The sequence below is a fragment of the Fundulus heteroclitus genome, chromosome 22, assembly GCF_011125445.2.
Source record: "Fundulus heteroclitus isolate FHET01 chromosome 22, MU-UCD_Fhet_4.1, whole genome shotgun sequence".
Taxonomy (NCBI): domain Eukaryota; kingdom Metazoa; phylum Chordata; class Actinopteri; order Cyprinodontiformes; family Fundulidae; genus Fundulus; species Fundulus heteroclitus.
In genome coordinates, this window is record NC_046382.1 from 23338376 (window position 1) to 23359106 (window position 20731).

General features: G+C 43.3%; 1 protein-coding gene across 2 annotated transcripts in view; it reads right to left on the reverse strand.

The window, feature by feature from the left end:
- Window positions 1-1394: 1394 nt before the first annotated feature.
- Window positions 1395-20731, reverse strand: part of LOC105938646 (semaphorin-4G) — a 45935-nt gene continuing 26598 nt past the window's right edge. For both annotated transcript variants that reach the window (XM_036126653.1, XM_036126652.1), the window contains 12 exons: window positions 20239-20301; window positions 17667-17765; window positions 17395-17488; window positions 17203-17316; window positions 15475-15629; window positions 14638-14813; window positions 12100-12244; window positions 11131-11353; window positions 10401-10516; window positions 10165-10319; window positions 8828-8886; window positions 1395-7704 (listed from right to left, as the gene is read on the reverse strand). In XM_036126653.1, coding sequence (XP_035982546.1) covers window positions 6731-7704; window positions 8828-8886; window positions 10165-10319; window positions 10401-10516; window positions 11131-11353; window positions 12100-12244; window positions 14638-14813; window positions 15475-15629; window positions 17203-17316; window positions 17395-17488; window positions 17667-17765; window positions 20239-20301 — 2373 coding nt within the window. In that variant the 3' untranslated portion in view covers window positions 1395-6730. The remainder of the gene's footprint in view (window positions 7705-8827; window positions 8887-10164; window positions 10320-10400; window positions 10517-11130; window positions 11354-12099; window positions 12245-14637; window positions 14814-15474; window positions 15630-17202; window positions 17317-17394; window positions 17489-17666; window positions 17766-20238; window positions 20302-20731) is intronic.

Sequence of the window (20731 nt, forward strand, 5' to 3'; positions counted from 1 at the left end):
TTTGTCTCCCTTTCTCTCCTGCTCTTCAAAAAAAAAAATGACATCCTGCAGTACTTTCAGCAGACCTTTTTTCTCCCCCATAAATAGCGGTGGTCTTTGATGATGTGAAACTATTTGCTCTGTGGGTGATTTAAATAAATATGGGCGGGCTGCGCTCTCCCCTAAATGAATGCATGATTTCTCATTTAAATGCGGACAAACTCTGCCAGCGCAGTGAAGCTATTTTAGGAGCAGTTGCGCCCTTTCGTCTAGTTTCAGAATTAGGAGACAAACTGAGATTTTGCATGCACTCGGCATCCCGCAAATATCTTTGTAGATTTGCTGCATTGTGTATTACTTTCAACAAACAGTTTCAAATGTACTATAGAGTTCAGTTTCCAGTGTAATTTAACTTATTAAGCTGACTTCAGCTAAAACGTGATTTTGTTTTCATGCCAGCATTTATGCCAATGTACCAACATTCAACTATAATTGCTTTCCGAACATTTGGACAACAGAAGCTGCACTAAATCTCTCCTGTTATAGTTTCTCGCATGCAATAAGGCACTTGGATACCAAACCACACAGCTCATAATTAAGAGCAAATGCTTTTGATTTTTAATTGTAATTTTAGAGCAAGACGCGTAGGCAAAGTGAAATAGGCTTCTCCCCTGTAGGTTCGGGGGGAAAAACTAAGACAGCGTTATGTAAATAACCGACCAGCCATGAGAGTTTGTTAATCACATGTCAAGCTGGAGCCCCTGCAGGGAGCTGGCAGTCGTGGAGATGGCCCTGTGTGCATGACGTGTCCTTCCTATTTCTGTTTTTTTTTTTTTTTTCATTCTGCTGGGTATACAAACCGCCTGAGGTGGTACGTTAAGGTTGGGTGTTAAAGTCTCGCTCAGTACTACGAGGAAAGGTTATATGCATGATGGAAATGTCTGGGGGGGCCTTTACCCATCCACTGTGACATTTCAGACAGGAAAGTTCAAAAGGATCTGGATTGATAGTAAAAACAGAAGCACCTTCATGGAAGCTGTGTCCGGCTGATGTAACATTTTCCATTTTAATGCCGTCACAGGATCACCTACTGCATGTGTTGGCTCTGAAGCGGTTCGCCGGGACATGGAGCGCCCCGGCCAAATTTTCCGCACCAGTGTGTGCCACGCTGGGAACCTGGGCCTGCGTCCAGCTACAACGCTGACACCTTTCTGTTGTATCGTTAGGGGGGGCATCTGATCATAATTACGGGCTGAAACAGTCACTGCTGCCTCCTATTAAACAAAAAAACAAAGCGGGATTCTACTTTAAAGCTTTCATGGGGAGGGGGAAAAAAAAGGCTTGTTTCATCTGATTATTTCCACTAGACCAACACTGGCAGCGCACGCAGGCAAAAAAATGAGAAGAGGACGAGCTTTAAGTATAAATGTTTATTTCAATTTGTTGTTGCGTGAAATGTGAAGGAAAGTACTGCCCAATTATTCTTTGTGTTAGTTCAGGAAAAAATCATTCTCAGTGTGCACAGACATGGCGTAACATGCAAACAGGGATTAAAAAGACATTAGAGATAGAAAAACAACAACCCCCTTTGTAAGACATTAGGAATATAGTGAGAAATTCATAAAACGCTGTGTATTGTTCTTCTATTAATAGATAAGTATTTACGCATGCCTCAGGTTACTTTGCTTCTATTTAACACATTTTATGCAACACAGAGAATCAGATGTGTGCAATGATGCTTTTACAACAACTCTTAACAAAACATGTGCAAAACTACAAAATAAGTGTGCTTTAACTCTTAAAAAAAACAAAATTTTTTTCCTCTGGTTTTACAATAGTACAGGCTCACAAAGCACATTTAAGCCTCAACCATAGCACTTTTATTTTAGTTCAATACGAGCCACCCTTGTTCTTCTTTCACCAACAGTGCGTGAAGACAGTTCATGCTGCACGGAAGGAAAAGAAAAGTAATCGCTTTTTTGCATTTAGTCTAAAAAGTATGCGTCTAACAGAGGCAAGGAGGCACGCAGAGATCAGCAGCCTGGACAAACAGAAGGTAAAGCTCAGACTCATACGTAGTAGCCCTTACAGAGCCGTGATTCCTGACTCCATCGTCCTTTTTATAAAGGTGTTGAACATTGTTGCACTGAACATCTTTGCGTCTAGTGTCGCCATCTGACACAGTTTGGGACATAACCTTCTCCATACTCATCCCATCTACAAGTGAGACAACCTGGAAAGGCTTTCCAGGTGTTCGTCGGGTCTCTCCAAACTATGCAGTGGTTGCATTTGGCATCGGACCTGTGCAGTCTGCCAGAAGCGCCCAGAACCAGCACTGACAAACGAAACAAAGCCACACCGGTGTGTTCACCTTGAGTTTAGTGCTCTGAAATAAGGTCACTGAGCCTCTCGGTAGCTGATCAGTGCTCGAGTACTCGTCTCTTCAGGGGATGTGCTTAGCAAACATGGTTTTAATACATGGTGTATTTATAACATCAGTTTGTTTTATATATTCAATAGACACGAATGCCAAAATACAAAGAAGAGAATAAAAACTATCCAATGCAAAAAAGGGTAAAACTAAAGGTAACATAAGGATCCTGCGCCTGTCCTTAAATTAGCATTTCAAATGAGCCCTAAAAAGTGTTTACAACCAAAACTGAAGGAAAGAAAATCGTTTTTCTACCACTTACACCCGGTTGTGCGCACTTGTGCCCAGAAAAAGGCAAGACTTTAAATAAATGATATCTTCTATTGCAGCCGCACAATCTGAAAGACATTTTTAGGGAAATCCAAGTTGTAATTTTTGGTAAATCAATTCAGCAGGGAAGAAGAAAAGAAAAGCACAAATTGAATTAAATGCAACTAAAGCCTTTTAACATTTCTTTTAAAAAGAAGATTCTAGGAACCTTCAATGAGTAATCCTTTAGTTCCTGTTTCCTGGGATCCAGTTTCTGCAAGGTACTCTTCAAAACAGGAAAGACAAAAGAACATGCCATTCAAGTAAGGCAGAAGTTTATTTACCTTGTGATGTCAGGGAATTACAGATTTTATGATTATTCTCCAAGCCCTACTGTTAGACAACTTATGCAGAGTGTCATCTTGGGACCACAGAGCCTCCATAACAAAGACGGGCTGATATTTAAATGCATCCCGTTGATCGGGAGTGGAAAGTAAAAAGAAAGTGTGCGGGGTTTTAAAAAAATGCTGCTGTGGCTGTAACTGCAGTCGTGTGTTTGGATCATATGAGGTTAAAGGTGGGTCTTGTGGGCAACATCACTTCAGTTAGGTTCGACTGGAAGCACCGCATGAATGTGTGGAAAAAAGCACCTCACGCAAACTGTTAGGTACAGTGGAGGACCTGTGATGCTGGGGGAACCTTGTCTGAGTCTATGAGATTGTTATTAGTACCAGGGGTGTTTTAAATAAACAAATCTGGTGGACTCTATCGGTAGCTCACCAGACACAAAAATCCACCTTCTTCTGTGGCTTTCTCAGAGCCTTGATCTAAATCCTAAGAACCCCTTTAGGGTTAGCAGAGATCATACAAAGATTCTATTGAATTAATTTCAATAAGATGGGTCAACAATGCACGCTCCAGCCTGGTGAAGCGTCGTGGGAGAATTATTGACAGCATGGGGCGCGAATAAATGTGGAGAGCTCAGTACATTACCAACTATTTTTATCCATGGCTTATTTAGGTCCATCCAACGTCCGAAACGCAAGGATCGACTGATAAGATCTTTGTTTGCTGCATGCACATTTCCAGGGGAGTCGTGTGTGTACGTTTCTCTTTTTCGAATAATAAAAACTCCAGACTGTAAGCCCGAGGGGACGAGAAAGTAATTGGAAACTTAAGAGCGGAGCAAAGCGTAAAACATCTTGGGAGATCCTCCTGCTCTCTGGTGAGGTCGACTTGTCATAAGACGAACGCCTAATTAATGCTGCGCTCTGACAGAAGAAGACGCGGCACAAGCTGAGCGAGAGGGGTAATAAGACTGAATGAGATAATGACCGTATTTGTGTCAAACTCCACCACGTATTAATCTTTCCTTCGAGCCGCGGAGATGACAGCGCATTATCTGAGTCATAACTTAAACAAAATGTAATCTACTCCTAGAAATGAAACAGCAGTGTGTATTACCTTTTATTAGTTAGGCTGCTAGGCGGTAATTGGGTCCTTATCGACTAGGTGTTGTCATTTATCAGGCATCAGAATCCCGTAACCATTCCATGAGCTATAAACAGCTGCCCCATCATAGGGCTGTTAGCATACGAGTGGGTATAAACCCGGCGGAGAGCAAGAAACATTTTGCTCTCTGTTTGCTGGGATCTTTAATTCCTCAGCCCATATATTTAAGTGGCTGACTGGCAGAGCGCCCTGTGTAGGTAAGACAACTCAACTAGGAACCCCGGGAGCTTCTGGTGCCTCGCAGTGTGTCTCTCTGTGCTGGGTGTCCCTCAGCGGTGTGTTCAGGCTCGGTTCAGACAGGCGTTGGTTTTGCTTTAGGTTCACTGTGTCAAACGGTGCGAAAAATGGGCGTTAAAGTGCATTGACGTTTTTAAATATTATCAAATATCTAAAACGAGTTCGTTCAGAGCTTAATTTCATATCATCTCCTAGATCCAACAGCTCATTCGGTGTTATTTTTTTTTTTTTTGCATTTTAGTTGGTTTTCTTTAATAATAGTAAAACATTTTGTTATATAAGGGGGCGTAAATGATGGTAGGTTTAAAACCACATCTTTTATCGTAAGTCAAGAACTTCACATGTGACCCTAATTCATTTGACTGTGTTAGCAAATGAATCATTCAGACCCTGGGCAGATTTTGTCTCAACATATATCTTAAGTCTATCAAGAAATGTGTTTCTCGTAGGAAATGGGAAGAATCTCTTAAAAGTTTCAATTTCAATCAGTTTTGGGGGAAAAAAAGAGGCTTTCATTTCCATTTCATAAAAAAAAAAACGCCATGTTTAAAATTCTTTATACCCTCCTCAATATTGAATGGAAAAGTCTTTATTGGCATGACAGCAATCCCCCTACAATCCTCCCTCCACAGAAGCCACAGTCAGGACTCCGGTCCGGTTGTTACGTCTGGTCAGAATAAAACATGTCGGTAAAATAAAAAGATAACTGTGGACTTAAATCTGCCAGGGGTTTGAATAACTGCCCACCTATGATGACGTATTGTTGTAATTCCTTTACTCCTATTACTGATGTAAGAACTTAGACCCGGGCCGGTTATCGGTATCAAGATGAAACGATGTTTTGAAAAAAGCTTAAAACTGCAAAATTTTTCCCGTCATCCCCTGCTAGACAACGTACAGAGAAGAGAGCAACGCATCGCTGACACTTCAAGAGAGGCAGGGAATAGGACTCCAACAAACAAAATCGGCCTCACAAGTTTTACTTCTAAGATATTATAGGGAATCTATTTAACGCTTTGCAAAACTGTGCCCTTTGTGTTTATATTCAACAATGCATGCATGAGCTTTCAGGTTACCTTCCTGCTCTTCTTGTTTGGCAACCATTACAAAACTGGGGATGTACGCGACCGACTAAAACAACAGAACACGTCCCTGGCAGACGCCGCGTGTGCGTTTGCGCTAAAATCCAGGTGAAAGGCACCTCTGTCACGAAGGTAACACTGTTTCAAAACTACATTTGGCAGCCGACGTGCTGGCTGACACGCTGATTGAACCCAGAGCAGGTCCTGTTGTGCGCTTTTCTTTTAAATCTTTGTTTCATAACACCACGATACCATGAAACTGTTGTTGTTTTTTTACTCAAGGTTATCAAACCGTGATAATCTCACACCAGCCCACGCCTGTTGACGATTACTAATTTGATCTTTCACAGATAAATAATTTAAGTAAACAATAATATATCACCAACATTTTCTTTATCAAAACACAGAAGCTAAATAAAAACAGGTTATTTTTTTTGCATTAATAGCTAATTCACAATTTCTTACTAATAGTTTTTTTTTTTTTTTTTTTACTGTAAGTGATGTTAAAAAAAAACTGTTTAAATTCCTCCTGTGTTTCTCATTGTGCTTGTTGCCTCACGTTGCTGCCGTCCTCCGTGTCCAGCTAGTCTCTGGCCACAACAGGCAGACGCCACACCGGCTGCTGGTAAAATTCCCTCGCCGTGCGGGAAGGGGAAGTTTGGATACGACATAGAAGGCTGACTGGAGAAGCAGCTGAAAGACACTGAGAGCCTCTACAAAGGCAGTCTGACGGTAAAATCACCCTTTCAGTTTCCATCCATAACCAGAGTTAGTGAATGTCGAGTTTCCAAAACGTAAAGCCCATCTGTGACAAACCCTGCTAGCTGTCCTAGCGTCAAACTTCCCCCTTCAGTTGCATCTATTTTCCCGCGAGGCTCCGCGTCTCCTCCTAGATCCATAACATCTCAGCTCCGACCCTCGGAGCAGACTGCACTCTCGACAACATGTCTCTTCAGGCAGTGTTGAACTGAGGTAGATTGCACTTTTTCTTTTTTTTCCTGTTTCAGGCTCTGATCTTCACTGGGAAGTTTCATTTTCATTTATAGTCTGCTGGGGAAAGTTGGTCATTCAGAGCAACAGACATGATAATTAAATAAAAAAAAAATGGCTCGTTAGTTCGAAAGACTCAACCGTCACAAATAATCCAAAGTAAATCGTGGAAAAGAGAGTCTTTCATTGATGGGTCAGTGCGACAGGCACGGGGGTAAGAGCACGAAGTCAGCAGGAGAGCTGCACCTGTCTACACCGAGCTCTCGTCCGGCCTGGGCAGGAGCTGAGTGCGCTTCCTCTTCTCCAAGATCCTGTTGAGCTCCTCGGAGAAGGTGTGGGAGAGCGGCGACGTGTTCTCCGAGTCGCTCTGCCTCAGCAGCACGTAGCTGTTGCCGTTCATCCTCCTCAGAACGCTGGGCAGCGTGGCGGACAGCCCGTTGGGGAAGTCGCACTCCGGAGACGTCTGCTGCGGGGTGGCAGGCAGGGGAGGAGCCGGGGGAGGAGGCTCGTTGTTGGATGGAGTCTGCCCCTCGCCGGGGACGATCTGCAGGAAGCCTCCGTCCTGCACGTCTCCGTTGTGCAGCTTGGGGGCTCCGTTACAGACGCCGTTGCAGTGGCTTGAGACGGTCTTCAGCTCCATGTGGGAGGAGTTTCTGTGCTGTCTCCTGCCCCTGCCGCTCCTCCTGCTGCTCGGGTGCGCTGCGGCCGCGGCACGCAGGGAGTATTTCCCTCGCTGGCCCGCCCGCAAGCAGAAGCCCACATAGGCGAGGACAACGGTGAGGACCACACACAGCGCCCCGAGGACGGTGATGAGGGACAGGTAGATGGCTTCCATGCTCCTGGGGGACAGCAGGAGGAGCGGCCGGGCCTCGTCGGATGGGGGGCGCTCGGATGATGGAGCCGGTTCCGAGGCGAAGAGGTTGCGCGTTTGCTGTGTGGGTGGAGGAGGAGGCGGCAGGTCCAGGCTGATGGTTACGTTGTAGGTCACCACAGCGACCCTGACGTCGTTCTCGACGGCGTGGCAGGTGTAGAGGCCGCTCTGGTCCTGTCGGGCCTCGATGATCAGCAGGCCGTCCGTCCCTGTTCTGAAGCCGGAGTTGAGGTCGTAGCCCTGCACCTCGCGGCCGTCCAGCGTCCAAAAGGGGGTCGCCAGGTTGGAGGCTAGCTCGCACTGCAGGAGCACGTCGTCGCCGACCCGAACAGAGCGGCTCCGCCGGACCACATCTGGAAAACCAACATTTGTCACACAAAGCCTGGACCTTTTCCACATTTTGTCGCGTTACAGCCACAAACTTTAGTTTTTTCTTTACTGGGATTGTATGGGATGAACCAAGATGAAGTAGTGCATAAGTGTGAAGTGGAAGGAAAATAATGTACTGTATTTAAAATGTGCAAAAAGCCATAAAAATCTGAGAATTGTGGTGTGCATTTGTATCTGTAGAACCAGTCATTTGGGGGCATGTCTCCACCAGCTTTGCACGTCTACAGACTGAAATGTGTGTCCCTTCTTCTTCGCAACATACTTCTAGCTCAGTCAGATTGAATGGAAAAAGCCCGTGGGCAAAAACCTTCTGGTCTTGTTACAGATTCTCAGCTGGATTCGATCTGGACTTTAACTAGGCCATTCTAACACATTAAAATTAAAACCAATCGGTTGCAGCTCTGGCTGTATGTTCAGGGTTGTTGTTCTGCTGGAAAGGACTAACATGGAGACTTTATTTTGGGGTTCTATAATAATAGGGGGTGAATACATATCTACGTCATACTTATGAGATTCTGTTTTCCATGTCATAGTTAAGCACAGTTCTATGGTACGTTGGTCTATCACATAAAATCCATAGAGAATACTTGAATACTTGAAATACTTGAGCGAACCGCTGTAGAAAGAAAGAATCTAACCTCACAAACTAGATTTTAACTAACTCCTTGACTCATTTACTAATTATTTAACATCTACCACATTTATCAAAGAGTGTCCAGACATATCATGGCATGATGTCCAATTAGAAATAATTTAATCTCTGGTATCGTACGACCCCATAGAGACACAGGATGAGGAGCTAGAAGATGCTCCATTTCATCAGAGTGAAAATTGATAAGTGGGGAGAAGGCATTCGCCTGCTGTGAATATCAAACAGATCTCTCTCCGTAGACAGCTAAGATGTGATTAAAGAAGGGAGGAGAGGATTTTACCAACGCTGTGCATATAATCAACTTTCAAAGAGGCCTTCATGCCATCCGATGACAATTGTGCATCTTTCAAGCCTCGTATTCTCTATTTTTAGTCCTCTGTATACACGTTTAAAGCAAACTTTCTGTATGAGCATCAGATAAGGCGTCTGCGTACCATATCCTGAGTTCTCACACCCCATTCTGCCATGCTGGATGTCTTGGATTAAAGTGGATCTGTGGGAAAAGGGAGGAGAAAATAATAATAAGCACAATAGAAAGAATATAAGGCGAATATAAGGCGGCAGAGATTCTTGCCCTTTGTAGTTGAATCTATTTACAGTGCCTTGCAAAAGTATTCTCAACCCTGGATTTTTTTTTTTTTTGTTTCCACATTTTTGCCGAGTTACAACTCCATGAGGAAATCTTTAAATGTTTTCATATGATAAAAAAAACACAAAATGCGTAGTTGTCAGTTGGGAGGATACGGATATATCATTGTCAAAATGGAAAAAATAAATATGGAAAGTGGGGTGCACATTTATATACAGCTTTATATACAACTCCCACTTTGTCCAGGACCACCTATGTCTGCCTTTACAGCTGCAAGCCCTTTAGGGTTTGGCTATCAGATTTGCCCATTTGGAGATGAGGTTCTGTTGCCCTTTCTTCTTTGGGAAATAGCTTCAGTTCAGTCAGATTAGATGGAGAGTGTCAGTAAACAGAAATATGCAAGTCTCGTCAAATTTAATGTATTGTAATATGCATTCTGAATATAAATATATCTTGATCTAAACCATTCCAATGCAGCTCTGGCTATGTGTTCAATCCCGAATACCTTACCCCCAATATGCCATGTTATCAATTAATAATTGTGCAATCATTTTTTTTTTTTCCTTTCTGGTAAGTTCTCTCTCTTCTGCTTTAAAACTTAACTTTTTAAATTCATATTACTTTATCTAGTGTGTAGCTTCGGTGTATCCTGTCTATGTGATTTTGCCCAAATTTCCCCATTGTGGTACAATAAAGGTATTTCTATTCTATTCTATTCTGTTCTATTAAGTCGTAAAGTTTTAAAGTGTGACCAGTTTCCCGGTTCCTGCTTCTTCCGTTTCAGTGTTTACTTGCTACGTCTTTTCTGAGGGGAGCTGATTGCACATATGTACAGCAAATAAAAACAACTAACAACACACGCATCTTGTCAATAACCTTGTTAATAACCCATGTAAATCACAAAGAAAATATTCCAGGGGTGTGAATAATTTTTTACAAGGCACTGCATACTCCCTCCCATGCCTCGGCTCATCTTGTTTATGCTGACAACGCTTACACGTCCGCATTAGTCAGTACACTGGAAATACGCAGCTACACGATGTGTTTACAATTCCGGCCAGGGTCAAGTTTCTGCCAGCAGCCTGATTATGCAACCGTCCTGGGAGCTGACATTGTGGCAGGGCGCCGCGATACGTCAGGTTAGAAACCAGATTAACGAGCGGGTCACCTTCAGTCCCTCACCTGTTAGACCGGGTCATCACGTCCACGCACTCGGCACCGTTCCAGGCACAGTGAGGGTCCCGGGCAAAGACGCAGTCGTAGCAGGAAGTGTACTTTCCACAGTTAGAGAGCGGCAGCTGAACGACCCCTGATGGCGAGCCAATGTACACGCTCATCTGGAGGAAAATAGGACTTTAGTATCAAAGGAAAGCGATTCATTTTCAACTCTGTGTGCTTGAGAGGGTCAGACTGTGTACCTTGTCTGTAGATAGTAGCACTTTGTTGACAGGTTCTGGTTCCTCAAACAGCTGCAGCTCTTCAATAATGTGCAGTTGACCATTGATGTCTACGGCTTTGTGCAACCAGCCTTCATCTAGATGACAAGAATCAGGGAAAACAGAGTTCAAAGAGAACTCTATGTATCTACTTAGTCCATATTTTCTATTGTATATCCCTTTAAAAGTTAGCTGAGGTGATAATTTAATATTTGAAAAAATCACAAGTTGCCCTATGATCATCATTGGACTTTATGCACTATTTAAAGGAGCATAGCACACGTTCCAGAGATTTTGGAGACATGACAAAAGCATTGTGGACGTGCATGGGAGAAGTGGAGAAGCATCTACCGCTGCATCTGCACGGGTCTTTTGTTTAGAGATAAGAAAGTTATAAACGTCTAAATTAACCCGTGTTCTCTTGCTAATGCGTCAAAGCCTATCTCCAAGGACAGAAAGTTGAGCTATTGAAAAAAAAACATTTTTATTACATCTGCGATTGATGAAACAACTTAACCTCCCCCAAAGCACTTGATTTCACTATACCAGCATTTAAAGAGCAACTCTAAAATGACCCGATGCAAGACTCAGAGCAGAAACAGTGACAAACCCTCCCACCAGTCCCCATAAAAAAAATTAAAATAAAAATGAATATCCCCCATTTCCAGTTTTTTATCCAAAAAGTCAGCGTCTCTTAAAGTTTCCCACAAACCTGTGCCCATGTATAAAACGTGGTACATCTGTTGATCTAGTCCCTGGGCCGTGTGTGCTGCCATTTGTGTGTAGTCTGTTGTCCTTCTGAACAAGAGGGGACGTCTGTCTGCAGGCTGGACCTGCTGGGACATCAGAGGATGCCGTCTGACAAAATCCAGGACGTCATCAGGTAGGGACGTGGAGATGTTTATGCCCTTGGCCCTCAGATTGTCAGTAATACACTGCGGTAAAAAAAAAAAAAGGCCAAAGAGAGACATGGGTATGGATGAGGACAGAGACAGAGAGAGAGAGAAATGTTTTCCTTGTATGTAATACACCAGTCTTTAAATAGCTGCCGGCACTGGAGGGTAGAGAGGATGTCAGGAGGATTAGTGAGACGGTCCACAGGGACAATTCAGAGATCATGAGAAAACTAGAAACCTTTGGAAGACTGCGTTAAGAGAAACGGGAAATATTCATTTAGACTTCAACTAGCTCGTGTGAGCCCAGCGCACGATTCACACGGACACGAGGGCGACTCGGCACTCGCTGCACCTGAATGAGGAAGCGGCTTCCCTGTTCCCCCATCCCTGTTCTCCTCTAAAAGGCTTTCACGCTCCCATCCCGAAACCTTCGACCAATCCCCTTTTTCTGTTTAATGGAAAAGTTTAATTAAGTCGGAAGAAGTGCTGAAATTTACCCACAATAGAAAACGTCTCTTTCCCCACCGAGTAGACAGCTGGCTGCTCTCCCCTTTTTGTTAATTACCAAAAAAAAAAAAAATGGCTTTCAGCTGACTCTTACTCTTTCACTTGTTTTCCCGCCATGCTGAGCCCAATATTTCAATGTGCTGCAATCATCTTCACTTTAAAATCGTCTGCTCCCCCACTATTCCTGTTCAACGCAGCTTAAGCACGAGCCTTGTTGTAAGCGTGTAAAACTCAAAAGCCATCACTGCGTGTGTAAAAGTTTGTGGACGGGGGCTTACGGTTCCAGGCCTCGGGTCGGGGACTTTTCCAACATATTCCTTCCAGTCGGAGCCAGAGTCCTGGTTCTCCATGTAGGGTCCTCGGAAGGCTTCTTGGACTTCGGGCAGAGAGAACCGACACACTGCAGACGCCTTCACGTTTTTCCTTTGGACGGTAAGCAACACAGTGAGCAAGACCAGAGCACAAATCAAATTTTTTTTTTATAATAACAGCAGCAAAGCAGGGGTTACTATGGCGAGAGAGGCGGAGGTGCAGCGTGGCTGCAGCTCAGCTCGGTGAAGGATGGACAGAGACAAGTCGGAGGAAAGGAGGGGGGGGGAAGGGAATGAATGCTGGCAGAGATGAAGCTGATTAGAAGTCATAAAGCTCTGAGAAGAGGAATCTAGAGACAACAAAAAGGCTTAGGAGAGCTGAGAGACAGGAATGATAAAAGCAGCACCGAGCTGTACGGACTGCTGGTTGTTTATGCTGTTAAACAGTTTGCTTTGGTATAATATCCAGTTTCCCGTTGCCATAGCCTTGTAGTGAAAGGTTAATGTCTGTGCAGCTTCTTTTTTTATTTTTTTTAAAACACGAGTAATTCACACAAGAATTCTTCAAAGTCTAAAACTCAGTTCAATTCTATCTCATTGGTAACAACATCAAGGTTTTTTTTTTTTTTTTTTTTTTACACTGAGTGAAAGCTTTAGTTTATTTGCTTCCTAAGCACAGAAAACATTCCAAAACTCTGAAGAAATAGAGACAAATTATTCAGCAGGACCGATTAACTAATAGATTTGCACACCAAAAAGCCTCGCTAATGGTTCTGTTTAATCTAGAGTAAACAACAACATTTGGTCATGTAACACGTGGATAATGAAAATGTGAGGTAATTTTTTCCCACCAGTCGGTCGAGGGTTGGCTGCAGGCTTCGTGGCTCTAAGCCTCAGAGCTGCATTTCCCTGCAGCTCCTCCAGAGTTACCAGTTACCTCATCACTTCTTCTCTGATTAATGGGGACAGCCATGTCTTAGTGGCTTTCTTGTTTTGCTATGCTGTTCCAGATGATGGATTGCAGAGCGTTCTGTGAAAAGTTCAGAGTTTGGGATATTGTTTTATGACTCATGACTGCTTTAAACCTCCCCACAAACCTTCTCTCTGAGCCGTCTGCTGTGCTCCTTTGGTTTCCTGACGCTGTTTGCTCACTAATGTTCAAACCTCTGACAGCTTCACAGAACAGCTGGATTTCTGCTGAGATTACATCACACGCATGTGGACTCTGCTTCGGCAAATTAAGTGACTTCTAAAGGAAAGTTGGTTGCATTGGATTTCAATTAGAGGTCTCAAAGGAAAGGAGGATGAATTCAAACTTAGATAATATGTGCACCTGTGTGTTGGTTTATCACTACCGGTGAAAAGTTTGGACTCAACTTTGTCATTCAATGGGCTTTTCTTATTTTTATTACTTCCTACATTGTAGATACACAATGAGGACATTAAAATAAAATATAAGGCAAAAGTACATAGATTTGTGTAGCAAACAAAAAAAAATGTGAAATAACTCAAAGTATCTTTTCACATTTAAGATTCTAATAAAGATCCCTCCCTTTGTTTTGATCACAGGTTGCAAAGTGGGGCAGTGGGTAGCCTTGCAGCATGAAGGTCCTGTGTTCAGATGCCGGCCTGGGGTCTTTCTGCAAGGAGTTTGCGTGTTATCTCTGTGCATGCATGGGGTTCTCTTCGGGTACGCCAGCAGAGTCCAAGAACATGACCCTTAGGATAATTGGTTTCTCCAAATTGCCCTCAGGTAGGAGTCTGTGTGTGCATGGTTGTTTGTCCTGTGTGTCTCTGTGTGGGAACTGGCGACGTGTCCAGGATGTTGGGCCTTAAACCAATGAACGGCAATGTGTCTGAGCTTTTGGGTGTGTAATCCGTACAAAATACATTGAAGTGTGGGATCGCAACGTGACCAATCACAAAAAGGTTTTATGGCGTGTGAAAGCTTTTGAAGGCAGCGTATGCGCTATAAATGTGAAGGTTTTTCTGACAGCGAGAGCGCTTCTTCACATGCGTCCTCGCTGCGTTATAACAAAGAGACATTAATTGCAATTTTAATGATCTTAAAGGAATCAAGCAGCAGCCACAACTAGCCTCCGTATGGTAACTATTACTGTGCTAAATGTTATTACCACCGACCACATCCTGTGCAAAACGGCAGTAAGCAGAACAAACAGCATCTGTTTGCATTACTGACCAGGTAACTTGCATCGGCACCAAATAAATCTGCAGCTTCACTGAATCAACAGGTAAAATCCTGATTTCGACATTGTAAAAACCCCACCAGCATCCTTCAGCTGATCAAACCATGCGGACCTAAAGCTCTCTGGGTTTCGTTTCTCTGCTCCCTTTTGCATCTGTTCCTCTCCTGACTTCTTTGAAAGCTTCAGCGTATTGATTGCTGCGTTTCATCTTGGTCTCGCTCCTCCACTTTCACCATTTCAAAGCTGCCTCCCCCCCGTCAGCCAAAACCCAAACGACCCAAACAAAATTTCCACTCACCACCCCAGACCGAAGATGCCGTAAAAGACTGTGTCCCGTGGGGTAAGGCCCTGCATCACGAAGACGCTGCGCAGCATGTTAAAGTGGAAGTCGTACTCGGGCAGGGAGCAAGTCAGTCTGGTCTTCAGGAAGGACGTCCATCGTTTCTGAAGAGTCAGATGACCTCCTCGGTCTCCCTGAGGGAGGTGGAGGAAAAAAAAGAGAGGAAACAGAGGAGAAGAGAGAGCCGTGTGAGGGGAGCAGACGATGTGTCAGGAAGAGAGTTACAGCCGATGGAGGTCGGTGTGAGGTAGCACGTTTCATATCAGACACTATAAAATCGATAATAAATGTCGCACACACACACACACACACACACACACAGACACACACACACACACACACACACACACACACACAACTAATACAGACACAGTCATGTTAACAGACTTTAAAAATTCAGTTTTTGAGTGTAAGTTTTTCGACGTTTCACAAGAAGTCGTGGTACATTTCAACCAAAACGAACAAGATGAATGCCTACACTTCCAGGGACGGACCCAGTGGGCTCTCTCTCTTCGTTGGAGGAGAACAACAAGGTCATTAAAAGGGAACAGATGGCTGCTGCCAATCAGGGCTCCGTTGGAGAAAGAAAGATGCTAAACAGCCTGTCTCTCTCCCGCATTCAGCCACTCCAAGCCTCGGTGACTCTGCAACTAATTCATCCCAAACGCAGCCTGCCCCTGTAATTACGCCACGGTCCTTGCTCTAAATGCGTCTCCCCCGTCCTGCCCCTCATCTGTTGCATCGGCAGAAAGCGTCACGCGTTTCACACAGTAAGATCTCCGGCCACGCGCTCACCTTACAGACCCGGGCCACGCGCGCCACCCTGCTGTGGCTGTACGCTGCCGTCTGCTCCTGGCTCTTCTCTGTGAAGAAGAAGTAGATCTTATCGTCGTCTCCACTGCTGCCGCCCGGACTCTCCCTCACGAGAGCCGAACCCACGAAGTCCGCTTCTGCAAGGAAGAAGGGAAGAATTGACTCAAACTCTGCAACTTATGGGTTACAGCTGTATTCATACATTATACAGAAACAAAAAAAAGTATCTTATTGTAATTTTAGGTGACAGGCACAAAGTAGGGCATACTTCTGAAGTGGAGGGAAAAGGATGCTCCTTTAAGGAAAAAGATAGGAGGAGAGGCGTGTTTGTTTGGCGTGAGTTTCGCCGTTTGACGCAGCAAAGAAGTGGAAATGGCTGCTCTGGTCTGCTCCCTTATTCAAGGGACGCCACAGCAAGTCAATATAACTTGAACACAGACTTGGCAGAGTTGTTTTTTTTTTTTCTTGTTTGATGCCCTTCCTGGCTTCAAAGACTGAGACTTGGCCTGCAACACCACAGAGCAACTGGGAGCTCTGGTCAGAAAACACCTAAAATTGACTTCTTGGCCTGCGTGCCAAACAGTGTGAAGCATGGTGGTGGGATCATCATGCTGAGGGGATGCTTTTCTTCAGCAGGGACGGTGAAGCTGCCCAGAGTTGATGCTAAGATGAATAGAGCCTAAATGCAGGGCAAACAAAACTGTAAGTATTGGAACTATTACGTCTTGCTGTGCCTGCGTGTTATATGTGATCTGTGTGCATCCTGAGCCGATGTCCGTCCAACAGAAAGTTCACTACGGTAACACACGGTGGCAATAAAGATTACTGATTATTGATTCTTGAACATGGCAAAAAAATGAAGAAAATCCAGAGCATCATTACAGCAGAGACATATTAATGGGTTAAATCGGCTCAATCAAAGTCCAGATTTCAATCCTGTTAGGAATCTGTGGGGGAACCTGAAAACCGCTGTTCACAGATGCTCTCCGTCCAATCCGATTACACAGTTTCTCAAAGAGCAGTGGGGGAAAACTTTAGTCTGTAGATGTGAAAAACCAGCAGAGGCATTCCAGGAGTAAATGCTGCTTGTCGGGACTTTGAAGCAATCAATTGGTTCCCTTATATAGGACATTTTTGACCAATCTGTATAATATGATTGAATTTGACTTTGTAAAGTGCCTTGAGATGACATGTTTCATGAATTGGCGCTATATAAAGAAAATTGAATTGAATTGAATTCCCCCAAAGACTTGCAGATGTAACTTCAGAGAATGTGTGGTTCTACAAAGTATTCCTCTTCACAATTATGAACTACATCATGTTGATTTATTATATGAAATTCCAGTAAAATACTTTGAAGTTTGCTGTTGAAATGTGCCGAAATGGGAAAAAAAAGTTCAGGAAAACCTTTGCAAGGTTTTGCACTAACTAGAAACAGTTTTGCCTATTTTGAAGCACGGATCTGCTTACACTGTTTGCATTCATGTCCCATTTAAATCTAATAAGATAAAAGATGCCTTTAAATATTGAATTAGCTTTATCAACAAAATAATCTTCTGTCTGCGTGTTCTTTTTCATTAAATCCAGACACATGCTACACAGTTAAACAAAATACCATCCAGGACTGACATCATAATGTTAGAACCCTTCATAAGGAAAACTTCCCATCCAAATATAATCAAATGTTCCCGTTTCGGGAAATGATCTCACCGTTCAGCCAGCGTGTGGGAGCATCCTCCGTCTTCAGAGCGGGAGATGGAGAGTTTCGGCGAATATCCGGAAAGCTCCAAAAGTCATACTGGGAAGCTGTGTATATCTGCTGATCTGAAGCAAAAACAAGGTCAACATCAACCAGGTTTCAAGGAAAATTCCTTTCAAATGTCCCTTTTTCATGCGGCCTACCTATAATGAGAGCAGTGTAACCTGTCGTTGGTCCATAAGGACATTTATCTCTGCCGTCTTCAGGCTGAGAGGACATAGCAAACGTCTTTTCATTCTGTAAGAAAAACAGTGACTTTAATGCCGAAAAATCCAAAAATAAATTGTGCATATGTAAAAAAAAATGTATCAGAATACACAGTTTTCATAGCTAGGTTTATATTACAATTCATCTACCATCTACAACACACATGGTAGAAATATGGTGGATTGCTGTGTTAAGGAAATGGACGTACAATATAAGCACAGAGGGGCCTAAAGGCATGAGTCCCGCACATGTAAAGGTGAGTGGAGTTAAACCTCTGCAGGAGGCGGATGTGATTAAAACACTCCGTCTGAAAGAGGAAGAGGAAACGACACGTTATTAAAACAAAAAGGAACAAAAAAAAAAAAAAACCTATGCCTGCATTCACATATCAGATTTAACATATCAGCAAACAACATTTTACGTGCATGAAATTCAAACTATGTGCACCGGCGCATGACGTATTACACTGCCTCATTATTTATTTATTTAAAACAAAGGCAAAATGCAGAAAGAGTGAGTGGAAAAAATGATACTAACCCGAAGAGCTTGTTGGAACAACTTCTAACAATACATTGAGGTGAACATTTTCTCCACGACCTGGTGAATCTCACAGACCTTTCTCTGTTTTTTTCTTAAGGTTCTCAAGGCAACTTAGCGGCCATTCATTTATGGACAGCTCTCAGGATGGCTGACATGCTGAAATCTAAGCCAATCATCCTTTGTTTTTTTTTATTAGTATCTCTGCGGTACAACTCAGAAAAGCACAGAATCGCTCTCTGAAGCAGCAGAACTACACCTTTGTTTCCGTCTTCCCCACAAGATCTCATATCACTCAAAATGGGAGTTATAAGTGAATAAAGACAGGATGTGATTGCTACACCCTCAGGCTTGAAGCCCTTTCAGGTCAAAGACCCACAGCAGACGAGAACCGGGAACCCACTATGACGGATAACGTTGTCTTTTTCCATCATACGAACTGATCTGTCAAAATGACCGGCCTTCTGCGCTTTCAGACGTCTCAGCTCTGGGGAACCCGCACACACAGCACCGAGCTCTGTGTCACGACCCTCCTGCACGCTGTCCAAACGCATGCACTGTTGTAAATACAAGCAAACGTGTCACGCGCCACCCAGAACCAGCTTTTATCCGGATCGGATTCTCCTGATCAGCTTTTCTCACATCAGACGGGCACACTGGAGGATGATACGATGCCGCTTGCTCTGTCCACGCCACGCTCGTTCCGCGATCCCTTTCAGTTCAACCCTAACGGGTTCATGACTACTTCCCAAGCCTGATCAGGAACCTGACATTGTCAGCTTCTGCTCCCCGACCCGTGTCGGGTCCTTTCGGATGATAAACACGGTGTAGATCATGGGACTGCTACTGGTTGGGTCATGTGTCTGTCCAGGTATCAGGCCCATCTGCATTCAGAAACTCATCAAGGTGGAGCCATTACTATGAGGTGGCCTTTGATTGAGTTTTACTGTTGTAAACATCAGAAACAGAACAAGCAAAAGATAAAATAACCCCAGTGGAAGCTGCTGCGGCGGTTCTGGAGAGCAGACTGTCGGATCAGTGGTTGAGATCTTTGGCTCTTTGGATGAAGAAAAGTGTGATGGCAAAACAGAACGATTTTAACACCCATAAGTTGATTCTTAGAATACATTTTTTAAAAGTCTTGTGCAGCGATTTGCTGTGCAGGGAGCTGTCTGTGAAAAAAAAAAAAAAAAACATTTGGGCCGACTGTTGCTTCTGTGCAGCAGATGTGCCTCTGGGGGATAAAAAAAAAGTACATCTGAATCAGTAAATAGATAAATAAAGAAATAAATCTCCAAAAAAAAGGACTTCTGTTGTTCACCGCAGGGGGCAAAGAACGTGTTTTTTACGCTTGCTTCATAGCTCGTTCACAACAAATGAGAGCTTTGCTCTTTCATGCGCTGAGAGAACAGGGTTGAACTTGATGTGTATTGACGTCTCTACTCAACTTACATTTAAGTAGGTTAATGAAAAGATAAGAAGTTCTTATCTATGGTTTAGGTAAGGCAAGGCTGAAGATGGGAACAGGAGTTACCTGGGTCAATAAACTGTGTTATGACCCTGTTCAGTGGATATTATACTTTGTCCTTCATGGAATCTAATTTGCGTTGATTTAATTGTTCGTACACTAAATATAAGTTTCCTCTTTGAGACAAACGTTCAAATAAAAGACCAACCTTGTAAAACTAAGAGTGTTCTTCTCTATGAACCAGTGATTGTAACTCTTTTACTCTGCAAATAGATTTTTAGTAAGCAAAGATTTGGGTAAATCGATTGTAAGCACCAAAACAATTGGACCATTTGATTAACGTTGTTGATCAACCAGGAAACGTAAAAAGGAAGAAAAAAAATAGCATTTTGGGTTTTTTTTTAGGCTTTGTTCCACGTAATGTTTATGTTTCATTGCTTTGCTTAAGCCTCAAACTTTCCGTCTGGGTGCCTGCAGCTCAGAGAACACTGAACAGTTTGATATGCACACCGGGGTATGCTGATAAAGAGAGGTGCTTCAAACAGGCCCGCGTATAAAAGGAAGTAAAAATGGGAGAAATAGCCCTTTTTCCCCCAGAGGAATTAGGGTCTCATCAGTATTTTAACTAAGAGCGAGCGAGATCGACGCTCGACTGCAACCGCTTTTTGATATTAGGAGAATGTAGTCAGTTTTTTTAACATTACTGTAGAAGAGAATCAAACCAAAAACAATGAAAATAAATGAGTGAGGATCACGATAAGAGCTCAGTGCCTACCTTATTGTCTTTTCCCTTGAGCCGACACTGAAGCTTCTGCTCAGCGGAGGCCTCCCACTCAATCTATAGACAGACAGAAAGAGACGTGGATCACATCACTCCACAGTTCAGGATATTAGAGAAATTACCACAGATTCTCTTGGAGAATACACAATATAACTTTCCTCATTTTAAAGTCCTTCAAGTAAGATTTTTCTTTTGTCATCCTGCCATCCAAAATGACTGTTGTTTAGTAACCGAATGTGGTTTTTTTTGTTGTTGTTTTTTTTTTATGTTACGTAACAAATATTTTTCCAAGCTCACAGAGGAGACGGAGGCAGTCGAGGGCTTGTAAATGCAGTGTTTTGCACACAAATTAAAAGTTTAGACCAGGTGAAACACAAAGCACAACAGGTGGGAGATAAACCGATGGTAAAAGGTTGTAACATTCATTCGGCTCAAATCGAGAGAGAAAAAAAGAACGCTTTCTTGGAAGACCGTGAGACAAAATCAT